Source organism: Trachypithecus francoisi, unplaced genomic scaffold (genome assembly GCF_009764315.1).
Source record: "Trachypithecus francoisi isolate TF-2019V2 unplaced genomic scaffold, Tfra_2.0 Lachesis_group4, whole genome shotgun sequence".
NCBI lineage: Eukaryota > Metazoa > Chordata > Mammalia > Primates > Cercopithecidae > Trachypithecus > Trachypithecus francoisi.
In genome coordinates this window covers 150,017,826-150,030,198 of record NW_022681469.1, presented here as the reverse complement: position 1 = coordinate 150,030,198, position 12,373 = coordinate 150,017,826, and the positions used below count along the sequence as shown (strand labels likewise).

General features: G+C 51.1%; 1 protein-coding gene across 2 annotated transcripts in view; it reads left to right on the top strand.

The window, feature by feature from the left end:
• VOPP1 (VOPP1 WW domain binding protein) overlaps positions 1–9,270 on the top strand; it is a 100,525-nt gene extending 91,255 nt beyond the window's left edge. For both annotated transcript variants that reach the window (XM_033194508.1, XM_033194509.1), the window contains one exon: positions 6,829–9,270. In XM_033194508.1, coding sequence (XP_033050399.1) covers positions 6,829–7,019 — 191 coding nt within the window. In that variant the 3' untranslated portion in view covers positions 7,020–9,270. The remainder of the gene's footprint in view (positions 1–6,828) is intronic.
• Positions 9,271–12,373: the final 3,103 nt, after the last annotated feature.

Here is a 12,373-nt window from a genome sequence, read left to right as displayed (position 1 = left end):
TGTATTGAGTCAAAAAGGTGGGAGTGGAGGACCCTGCAGGGCTGATTCTTTCCTCCGCCCTCTTTCCAGGCTCCACCTCTGTTCTTCCAGCAGGTCTTCCAGGTCAGGAGCCTTGGGGCCAGTTGGCCTTTTCTCTCGACACCACCCTGGCTGCCACCACCCTTTGTTGAGAGCCTCCCTGCTGGTTCTTTTGCTGCCCCTTGCTTCCAGCAAGGCAGCCAGTGTCACAACAGGAGCCAGGGCTTGTGCTCCTAGCACTCCCATGGACCCACTGTGCCCACAGAAGCACTTTGAAAGGCCAAGGAGGCCCTCTCTTCTCTCAGCACCCCTCCTGGCTGCCCAGTGGGCTCTGACCTCTTCTGCGACCCCTCCTGGCTCACTCCCCTCCTGCCACTCACTGGCCTGTGGCTTGTCCTGAGACCCTCCAGACAGCCATTCAAGCATCAGGAAGGAGAAACAAAACTATTACTATTTGTAAACAGTTTATCAGTACTTACCTAAAAATCCTGGAGAATGAGCTCAGAAATATTTTTAAGGGTTGAGACAGTTTAGCAAAATGAGCAGATACAACCTCAAACCAAACCAAACTAGAAAGCTCAGAGGACACAGAAATGCCAATACTGAGCTGGCAACATGTCTGTTGTTTGTGAAAATGTTCTCTGGAAGAGTTAGTTCAAGGCTTTTGGCTACAAGTAACACATACCCCAATTCATCCAGCTTCAAAAATAAGAAAGAATTATCTCTCATGAAAGTCATATAGAGGAAGCGGCCGTGGTTTAACTGCATGGCTCAGCAACATCCTCGGGCTGGTCTCCTTCCATGGGCCCCTGCTGCACCCCTCAGCTCCTCCCCCCCCAGCTCCTCCCTCTCCACCTCCTCCTCCTCCTCCCCCTCCAGCTCTCCTTCCTGGCAGAGAGGTCCGCCTGGGTCCTCACAGATGCAACAGTGTACACTGGAAGGAGAGTCCCTTGGGCACATTGTGTAATTTATTTGGGTTTCTGCTTTTGAATCTATAAAATGGAAATTGTGTGTATCTCATAGCATTCCTCTGTGGCTAGAATGACAGGCTGTATGTGAGATACTTGGATCTGTGGGGGAAGTGCACTTAGCATGTCACAGGACCCTGAGGTCCTAGTTCTCTTCCATGCTTCCTGCACTGAGAGGTACTTGCTCAGAGGCAGGCAATCTGAATGCTCTCCCCAACGTTGATCCAGTCAGTTCTCATTTATCTTGGTCTTTCACTTTCCCTCACGCATTTTCTTTTTTCTTTCCCTTTCAGTTTGCAAACCATTCCCCTTGGGAGAGAATACCATTTAAGGTAGTTTATTTTGCTAGTTGTATTATTTCTTAATCTTCTTTATTCTCTGTGCACATGCAAAGCACCTTTTTTTGGCTAGAGTCATTGCTTCAAGCTGCAGCTCCCTTGGGCTTTGTTTTCCTGACTTCATTCTGTATTTGTTACTGGTAATAAGCTCATTTTGTAATTTTGCTCTTTAGTTACAGGGCTTCATTTGGAACACTCACATTTTTGTTCTCACCATGCTTATTTGTGATTGTGGAGTTGAGGTTTTGACTTTAAGGTGCTTTCGATTCCAAAGCCATGTGCCATAGAATCATCTGTGTGTGTGTGGGAACGTCTTTGCCGTGATCTCTCTGAAGTCTGTGGGCACATTCCAGGCCCTGCTGGCGTTCTGTCCGCGGGCTTCATGCAGGGAATGAAGTGTCCTTGCTTTCTCTTTCCTAAATAAGTCTCTGCCTCTGTGAGAACTGGGTCCACCTTGTCTTGGTTGCTTTTCTCTGTGAGAGCCTGAATGGTAAGCATGGCCAGCGTCCTATGAGGACGCTGTGGCCCATGTGCCCTGGGTTGGGAGGGGCTGACTAAAATGATGCCAAATGAGCAGAAGCTGAGCAGCTGTCTGGGTCAGCGCGGCCTCTGCGTGCTGCTTTCCCGGTTGCACTGCCTCCACCTGGCCAGGGTCCCTCAGCTGCTCACATGAGGCTCCGGCCTCTGGCCCCGCTGCCCTTTAACCTCAACTGCAGCCTCTCCAGTGTGGTCACCAGTTTTTTCACCTAAGGGTTCATGTTCTTGACAAGTACACAGTTTATTCACCTCCTATCCATTCTCTTTTATATTCCAAATACCTCTCCATCTCCATGTTCAAATATTTCAGTCCCATCCCACCAATTCCTGGCAGGATCCATCACTGCGGCTATGAACACAAATATACCCACTGGATTGGATGCAGGTGCTGGTGTTTCTGGTTCTGCAGTGTGAGTGGCCACATTGCAAACATAGCCTGGCTGCCTCTCTGCTACAAAGACCACACTCCTGCCCCTCCCTCACCTGCAGCAGGGGGTTGGGCTCCTCCCCTCAACAGGAGCCACAGGCTTGGCACAGGCTTGCTGAGTGGGGCAGCCAGTCACTCCTGTCATGTCAGAAACAGGTGTGTCTCAGGAAACCCATGCACACCCAGCACAATCTGGCAGCGCCAAAACCCAGATCCAAGTCGTCACTCGTTGCATCAGTCACTCCTCCCATGTATTTATGGAATGTCTGCCACATGCAAGGTGCCATTCTGGGCTCTCAGGGCACCAGGATGAGTGATGCTCTGTCCTCGTGTTCAGAAGGCTCAGGAAATCATACCATACTGGGCAATTGCTTCATACTCACGGGCGTGCCTTGTTCTGGGTGCCAGAGGACAGGGGTGCCTGCTCAGCTGGGAAGGCAGTGACAGGCAGCAAGAGGGGGCTGCCTGGTGATTCTGAGCTGAGACTAACAGATACATGGGAATTAGCCAGACCAGAGGCTGGGAGGAGCCTGGCATGAGGTGGCCACAGGCATTCCAGGAGACATGGTCTGCGTGGTGAAAGCCCGGGATATGTTATCTAGTGAGGGCCCAGGAGGGCAGACTGGATCCAGGCAGTGTGATTACTGCTGGAGAAGGAGAATAGGGCACACGGTGAGACACAAGGCTCTGAAGTGGGCAGGAGCCCCTCATAGCAGGCCCTGTCCCTCTGGAGAGCTCACCCTCCCATGAGTGATGGGTGGCGAGGAGTGTAGGGCCACGCCTGCCACAGCTTGGGTGGTAGGAATGAGCTCTGCCCCTGCTGCCCTGTGTTGAGGCCCCTGCCCATGGCTGGAGGGGCAGCTGGGCCAGAGGGGACAGAGCAGGGAAGCCAGGGCGTGGCTAGAGAGGAGGAGAGGTGAGACCAAAGACCCATGTGCCCTGGGTTGGAAGGGGCTGACTAAAATGATGCGGGGATCCTGGTGGAACTGGAGCGCTGTCAGGAGTCAGGCCCCTGGGCCCCTGGCCTCTGTCGCTCCTGGGCCACACGCCGTGTCAGCCGCCTCTCCCTCTCCCTACATTTCTGCCCTTCACTCTGCGGCCTGCTGGACTTTCCTGCACCCCCAGGGAAGATTGGCCCAACCCCTCTGACACGCTACTGGCCAGTCAGCTGGGCTGAAGAGGTGGCAGGTCCTGCTAAGAATACAGGCTGCCTGGCCGGCCCCCTGGCACCCGCGGGGCTGGGCCAGCTCACTGAGAAGGGATGGTTGTCAGTTAACATCACAGCTTATCCTCCCAGTCTTTGCTGAGCCTAGAGCTCCCTTTCAAACCATGCCAAGACTCCCAGTGAGGAAGAGATGATGGCGTTCAGAGTAAAACGACTCCAGCATTGTCTGGAGACAGATGACATGTCAAGGGTACTAGTGCAGCCCGGCTGGGAGGCTGGCTGTGGCGGCCCTTAATTCTTAGACAGCGCTCCACACAGGGGCCCGTGATGCCCCCAGTCTCCTGTGGCTCTCCCATCCCACCCTTGCCTGAACTTCCTTCTGCACTTCACCATCCTGTTTCGAGAGACGCCTGTCATCGTAGGAAGAGTCTGACTGTCTAGCTCACTACTGGGTTCAAGTCCTGGTGCTGCTGTAGCAGTAGTGTGGCCTTGGTGAGGCACTCACTCTTGCAGAGCCTCTGTTCTCCCACCCAATCCCCATCCTGTGCCATTCCCCACCGTGTGCACACGGCACAGGCTGGCCTGATGGACACTGGCGACATGAGGGGCAGCCGTGGTTTTACTCACCTCTTCTTACCCTTTCTACCCCATCTTCTGGAGAAAGTCTTCCTGCAACCCCAGCCTCTTCCTAGAATGTTTTGTGTATTTTCTTTAACCAAACCATCAACCACAAACCAGAACTGAAGGGCTCCTCCCAGGGCACACCCCGTGTAGGGAAGGGAGGTGTGGTGGAATCTCCTTGCTCCTGGCTGACACTTCTGTGCAGATTGTCCCCACCACATCAAATCCTGCACCAGTGGGCCTGTCGCTCCTTGTCACTATTTTGGCTCCCATCTGTGACCATCACACATTGCTCCCTTTGTCCTTGAGGCTTTTGGAATCTCCCTGGTTAGTTCTCCTGTTGCCCTTTCCCACATCCCTGTCAGCAAATGAATCACCTGGACCCGCTTCCCCTGGTAGTGGAGGCTGCCGGCCACGTTCACCCACCCCTCTGCCAAACCCGTGGTAGCCAAGTCCCTTGCTGTGCTTTTCAGGGCAGCACCGCACATGGCTCTGTCCACTCGGCCCACTGTCTCGGGTGCCTTCCTGTGTACCAGCTCCCAGCTAGTGGGCTCCAAGTGCTTCACCAGAGGCCCCTGCCTTCGCCGAGCTGTCTTCTCCCCAAAAGTCCTCTCTGTCCTGTGTGTCTCTCCCCACCCCTGCCCATACGTGCAAGCATTTCCATCCTCACAAAGGCACCTTCCCTTGCCCTGTGTGACTTCCAACTGCCACCTGTCCCCTCCTACAGTCTTCACCCCCACCCTGGACTGTTTTCTCCCTACTGCGGCAGGGACCTGTGTCTACCATGGTGTGAAACTGCAGAGAAAGAGCACGGTAACCCCAGGGCCACAACCACTGGAAATGTGCCTGCTTATTTTGATCTCTCTTCAGCTGGGGAGAGGACATCACTTTTTCCTGAAAATTCTTCCACCCCTTGCTGCCCTGGTTCCTGGTGAGCCACCTCCTGCCACGTCTTCCCATTGCCTACACGTCCTTCTCATCAGCCTTAGATGCTTCATGCTCCGCTCCTGGCCTCAGTGCTGCTCCTTCCTGCAGCCTTCTCCTGGGCATGCCCACGTTTCCATCACCACCTTCCCACAGGAGGCCCCAGAGCTGCTTCCGCCCTCTCCAGCCCAGCACAGACTTTTTCATCTGCCCTGCCCTTGTCCTGGTGCTGCTGTAGCAGTAGTGTGACGTTGGTAAGGCACTCACTCTTGCAGAGCCCCTGTACTCCTGTATTGCCCTGCCTGTTGGAGGGGCCTTTATTGAGACCAGAACCTAGGGCCTTTTCTTCTCAGCCCTTGTCTCCCTCCCCATGTGCTCCCCATCGTGTCAATCCCAGGCCAGTCATTGCTGACAGCTTCAGCGCCTCATTCTCTCCTCTCCATTTTTTCTCTCATATTCAGAAGCCTTCATCATGTCTTGCCTAGACTATTGCAATGCCCTCTTTTTAAAAATCCTCGGCTTTTTAATTGTATAACATATAGCAGGATCCAATCTGAATAAAACATAATCTCTCCCCTTGGGAAACTCATGGTAATGGCAGTAGATCGACTTGTAAATAGAACACACGCAAGGCGGTGGGCGAGATGCATCAGAGCAGCGCAGGTGGCATCTGTGGGACCACACAGCATCTCAATCAGGTAGTGTCTGTGGGACGGCACAGTTCAGGGCAAGGCGGCGGCTCACACAGGTGGTGTCTGTGCCGAGTGCCCTCCTGGCAGGAGAGAGTGCTCGGTGAGACACAGTGCAGGCCTGGCCTGTGCTGCTGTTCTACATGCTCTCCTTCTGCACATGCGCAGATTCCCATGGTCTGACTTATGTGGGCTTTGGAGGTTTGGGACATCTTGTGTACCTTGATGGGCATATTTCTAGAGTCAGAACTATATCACACTGTGTCAGGGGGAGAATTGCAAAAAAAAAACAAAAAAAACCCTACACAATATTCACACAGGGGCAGCTTCTTTGACACTTGAGTGTCTCCTTGAGCTAAATGAAGCCTCACTTCAAATATACCTGAGTCCTGTCACAAAATCAGCTTTACCCAGGGAACACCCAGCACTTCCACAGTTTCTCCTGATACTTTATTTACATATGCAGAATTCTATAGTGTTAACCTGCATGCTCACAGTAACAAGACCAAAAACAGCACCTCAGAGTGAGGGCTAGATTTGGGGTCGGGTGTCCAGCCTGTGCCCTCCCGTCACCTTCCGTGGTGCCCCCATGCCCTGCTCCTCAGCTTGTCACTAGGGAGTCTGCCTGCGGCTCCACTCCTGACCCGTGGAGCATCCATCAGCTGCAGCCCGGCTATGTGTGCCCAGGTGCACGGCCTCCCTGCCTATGAGTAACTCCTGCCCTGAGGACATGCTAGCCCAGCAGGGGAGAATGGAGACCCTACTTAAGAAATGGTCACCAGGCAACGGCGTGCCCAGAGGGGTTGTGGAGCTGCTGTGATCATGCCAGGCTGAGTTGCAAAGCCTGGGTGGTCTTTGCAGCTCTTCCCATAGTTCACCGCAGACGGCCTTACCTTACTGTGACCCAGTTCCCTCCACCCTAATGTGTGAACTGGTAGCGTGGAGTGTAGTCCACTAGAATCAAAGCCCCGAGAGGGCTTGTCACCACACCCCAGGTGCCCCCTTACCAGGCATGTTGGGTCCTTCATACACTGTCGCTGAGTGAACGGCGGGGCGTGGTCTGCTGGCGCTGCAGCCTGCGCATACTCGGGTGTGATGGAGCTTTCCCTTCTGTGCTCACCTATGTTCGTCTGTCTTTCAGGAGCCCAGCAGCCGGGGCCGCCCTATTACACCGACCCAGGAGGACCGGGGATGAACCCTGTCGGCAATTCCATGGCAATGGCTTTCCAGGTCCCACCCAACTCACCCCAGGGGAGTGTGGCCTGCCCGCCCCCTCCAGCCTACTGCAACACGCCTCCGCCCCCCTACGAACAGGTAGTGAAGGCCAAGTAGCGGGGCGCCCACGTGCAAGAGGAACGACAGGAGGAGGCCTTTCCCTGGCCTTTCTGTCCCCGTTGATGTTCACTTCCAGGAATGGTCTCATGGGCCGCTAAGGGCAGTTCCTCTGATATCCTCACGGCAAGCACAGCTCTCTTTCAGATTTTCCACGGAGGACAATATATGAACTCACACTATGTCTCCTCTGTTGCTTCTGTTTCTGACACAGTCTGTGCTCTCAGGTGGTAGTGTGGTGATAGTCCCTGAGGGCTGATGTCCTTACGATGGCGTGACCAGATCTTCAGGAGAGAGACTGAGAGGAAGAAGGCAGTGCTGGAGGTGCAGGTGGCATGTGGAGGGCCAGACCAAGCATCCCAGGCAAGCATCCTTCTGCCAGGTATTCATAGGAAGCCCCACGCCGGGCAGCTCAGCCAACGAAGCAGCAGCCGGCTGAGCTGAACCCAGCAGGTCGTCTGCTCCAGCCTGTCCTGTCGTCAGCCTTCCTCTTCCAGAAGCTGTTGGAGAGACATTCAGGAGAGAGCAAGCCCCTTGTCATGTTTCTGTCTCTGTTCATATCCTAAAGATAGACTTCTCCTGCACCGCCAGGGAAGGGTAGTGCGTGCGGCTCTCACCGCACGATGGGGCCTAGAATCAGGCTTGCCTTGGAGGCCTGACAGTGATCTGACGTCCACTAAGCAAAGTTCTTTAGATTCATGGGAAATCACTTCCTGCCCTAAACTAAGACATTGCATTTTGTGAGCTCTTGGTCTGATTTGGAGAAAGGACTGTTACCCTTTCTTTCGGTGTGTTTATGGAAGTGTATGTAGAGCGTCCTGCCCTTTGAGATCAGACTGGGTGTGTGTTTTCCCTGGACATCACCGCCTCTCCAGGGCATTCTCAGGCCCGGGAGTCTCCTTCCCTCAGGCAGCTCCAGTGGTGGGTTCTGAAGGGCGCTTTCAAAGCAGGGGGCACATCTGGCTGGGAAGTCACTTGGACCCTTCCAGGGAGAGAGACCAGCTGAGGTGTCTCTGTGAGATTGTATTGGGTCTAAGCGGGTATGTGCTGGGCTCCAAGGAGGAGGAGCTTGCTGGGAAAAGACAGGAAAAGTACTGACTCAACTGCTCTGACCATGTTGTTATAATTAGAATGAAGAAGATGTGGTTGGAAATGCATATTCCTGGATAGGAATCACAGCTCACCCCAGGATCTCACAGGTAGTCTCCTGAGTAGTTTGGCTAGCAGGGAGCTAGCTCTGTTCTGCTGCGTATAGTGTTGATGTGTGAACCCTGACCTGTCCTGTGTGCTAAGAGCCATGCAGCTTAGCCAAGGCGCCTAGATTACTAGATGTGCTGTATCACGGGGAATGAGGTGGGGGTGCTTATTTTTTAATGAACTAATCAGAGCCTCTTGAGAAATTGTTACTCATTGAACTGGAACATCAAGACATCTCACGGAAGTGGATATGGAGTGATTTGGTGGCTGTGCTTTTCACTCTGAGGACATTGAATTAGAGAACCTCCTGGGGAATTTTGTGGGAAACTCTTGGGAACAAAACAGACACCCTGGGAATGCAGTTGCAAGCACAGATGCCGCCACCAGTGTCTCTGACCACCCTGGTGTGACTGCTGACTGCCAGGGTGGTACCTCCCATGCTGCAGGCCTACATCTAAATGAGACAACAAAGCACAATGTTCACTGTTTACAATCAAGACAACTACGTGGGTCCAAACACTCCTCTTTCTCCAGGTCATTTGTTTTGCATTTTTAATGTCAGTTTCTCCCTTTATTTTTTGTGATGAAAAAGCACACTAAGAGCTGCCCCTGGAATCAGGTACAGCCAAATAGGCACCCAAAGGTCCGTGACTAAATTTTGTTTATCTTTTTGATAGCAAATGATGTTAAAAGACAGTGATGGTTAGGGCTCAACAATTTTGTATTCCCACGTTTGTGTGAGACAGATTTTGTTTTCCCTTGAACTTGATTAGAATTGTGCTACTGTGAACACTGATCCTGCATATGGAAGTCCCACTTCGCTGACATTTCCTGGCCATTCTTGTTTCCATTGTGTAGATGGTGGGTTGTGCCCACCTCCTGGAGTGAGACAACTCCTGGTGTGTGGAATTCCTGGAGTGTCCGTGGTTCAGAGTAAACTTGAAGCAGATCTGTGCATGCTTTTCCTCTGCGATAATTGGCTCATTTCTCTTTTTTGTTCTCTTTTGATAGGATCCTGTTTCCTATGTGTGCAAAATAAAAATAAATTTGGGCATGTGCTTTGATTGTTTTGTGGGGGAGTGGAAAGAGGGTGGAGATGAAGTTTCTAATGAGGAAGGGTGTACAGCCGATCCTTGGTTCAGTGGAGTGGGGTAGGCGGAGGATGCGCCTGGTCTCGGGAACCAGAAACTAGATGTTATTTGAGAATGTAAGATACAAGCCATGGAGACAGTTGTCCCCGGTGGGTAGGAAGACAGAAGCATTGCTAAAGTAATGTTTTGTTGATATTGTTAGTTATCCTTGAGCTAGGAATGTTTTTCACAGGTTGGGGGAGCCTTCATTTTAAAACACAGCTCTGCTTGGTCAGAAATAACACTTCTCTCACAGATGCTACTGAAGGGTGTAGCTGCTACAGTTAAACTGCATTTTAATTTATTTTTTATTTTTTGTTTTAGAGATGGGGTCTCACTATGTTGCCCAGGCTGGCCTCAAACTCTTGGCCTCAAGTGATTCTCCTGCCCCAGCCTCTCAAGCTGTATTTTAGATATATCACTAATTGACATAAAGTTTGCAAAGAAGCATTTTCCATTTTGCTTCCTTTTTTTGTTTGTTTTTTAGAGACAGGGTCTTGTTCCGTCACCCAGCCTGGCATGCAGTGGTTCAATCATAGCTCACTGCAGCCTCAGACCTCTAGGCTCAAGCAATCCTCCCTCTTCCCAAAGCTGTGGGATTACAGGCATGAGCCACAGTGCTTGGTTGATTTTTGCCTTCTTAAAGCATGAGTCCTAGAGTGTGGTCCCTCCCCTAAAAGTCTTCTGTAGAACTTTTGGGGACCACAATTGTGTCCATCCCTGGGCGACTGGCAGTGCACACCAGTGTATTGAACAGTCTGAGAAGCGTCTTAATGCTGTTTAATCCAGCACTCCCCCACATTAGTAGGCCATACAGTTCTTTTCCTTGTAGCAGGCAGTGCTGGCAGTAAGCACACCACTTCTGCCCACCCCATATTTGAGGACAGCTGTCCTGAAAGGCAGAACAAAGAAAGGGCAGCAATGCTTCCAGCTCTGGTATTTTGCACCCTTGCAGCTGGGCCTTTATTAAAATGCTGTTCTCAGGCAGGGTGCTGACAAATCCACTGACTACTTGGCACTGTGTGTGGTTTTTGAAAGTTTGTTTGAGTTTTTTAAAAATATATTTTGCATCTGTTTTCACCTTTAAAAGGCAACTGCCAATGACCCATTTTTATGATAAAACTAACTCAGAATACAGGTGCAGCCCCACTGATGTAAACCGCTTTTGAGGCTTTGAGGTTTTAGATGACAGTCATCTAAAAACGTCAGCTTCTCAAACACATCAGCTCCAGGCCTGGTCTGAGCCTGAGAAGCCCCTAGGAAGTTAGAGATTTTCAAGCTCAGAGGGCTCAGAAGAGGCCCAGTGGTTTTCATGCTGCATTAACCCGAAGGCTTCCCAACAATCGTCCAGGGGTTCCTCAAATGCTCGACTACAAAATAAAATATTTGACCACTTCTAGGTATTTTGTCCTGAAAAATTTAAAGCATACAGAAAAGCTGAAAAAAATTACCGTGAACACTCATAAACCCACTACCTAGATTCCATAACTATTTATATACTATAAAAACTAGTATGCTTTAAAAGAAAAAAAAAATACCTTTTCTAACACTTTATATACTGTATTTTAAAGCATTGATAGTCACTTTGATCCTAGAATAAGGTAAAAATTAGTTTATCCTCGAATACTGTGACTTTCCCCTCCCTTTTCATTGATCCTAAGCACAATTCTAGTCAAATTCTTCAGACACTGAGGTCTGACCCGCCCATTTTAGCAGGAAAACATTATCTTCCCTCCTGTCCCATGACACCCTGGGGGTTCACTCTGCCCTTAGGCCACAGACCTGTCTCCACATTGATGTCATTGACAGCCACTCCTGTGGGGTCCCATGCATGCTTACCTGCAGCTGCAGCTGACCCGGCCCTGCCCAGGCACTTCCAGAGGGGTTCCATCCTGGGCCACCTGCTGGGCCTATCCTCCAGCCCATCCCATAGTTGCAATACAGTCGCTCATCCAAACACACCTTCACGTCCCTCCGAGCTGTGTCTGCCACCAGAAACCGTGACCGTTGATCCATCTGATGAGTTTCCAGACCATTGCACCTCCTCTGGGAAGGGCCAGGCCTCAGCCTTTCCTTGGAAGCTCCTTGGTGCCTCTGCAGTTTGCCCAGGGGCAGCCAGCACTGCCACCATGGGCCACTTAGAGGGGAAGAGGGGAGCTGTGAGCTCCGAAGGCCCCATCACATTCTCTCTTCTCCTCGGGGCCTTTTTTTTTTTTTTTTTTTGAAACGAGTCTTGCTGTTGCTAGGCTGGAGTACAGTGATGCAATCTCGGCTCACTACAACCTCCACCTCCCGGGTTAAAGGGATTCTCCTGCCTCAGCCTCCTGAGTAGTTGGGACTATAGGCACATGCCACCACACTCAGCTAATTTTTGTATTTTTAGTAGAGACAGGGTTTCACCATGTTGGTCAGGATGGTCTTGATCTCTTGACCTCGTGATCCTCCCGTCTCTTCCTCCCAAAGTGCTGGGATTACAGGCGTGAGCCACTGCCCCTGGCCAGGGCCTTTTTCTCTGATTAAAAAATGTTTTAGTTACTCTTCAGCACTTAAGTATGTATTCTGAAAAAGAAAATACCAGTTTAGTTTGTTTTATATACTGAAATCCTGCTGTCAGTTTTACCTGATAGAAGGGGTATATTACAGGAACAAGTTTGATGGATACTAATCTCATCCAGGACCTCGTCATGTGGACAGGAAGTAAGTCAGAAGAGACTGAGCAGCTCACCTGATGTCGCAGCCACCTATGGGGAAGAAGACCCCACCTGGCCAGCTTCCTCCAGTGAAATGGAAGCAGAGGTCATTTACAAGGCAAATGTCATGACTTGAGATGCAAACTGCTCACTTTTATCTGTCCTTCCAAAATATCACTGACCTTCAAAAAATCTGTAACAGGCCAAAAACAAACAGTGTTGAGTAATTTTTGAAATAGGAGAGGTGGCTTTGACTGATGGGGAAGCAGATCTAAGGAGATAGAAGTTGAACTGTACACAGAAGGTGGCTGGGGAGGGAGGAGCTGTTTCTCAGAGA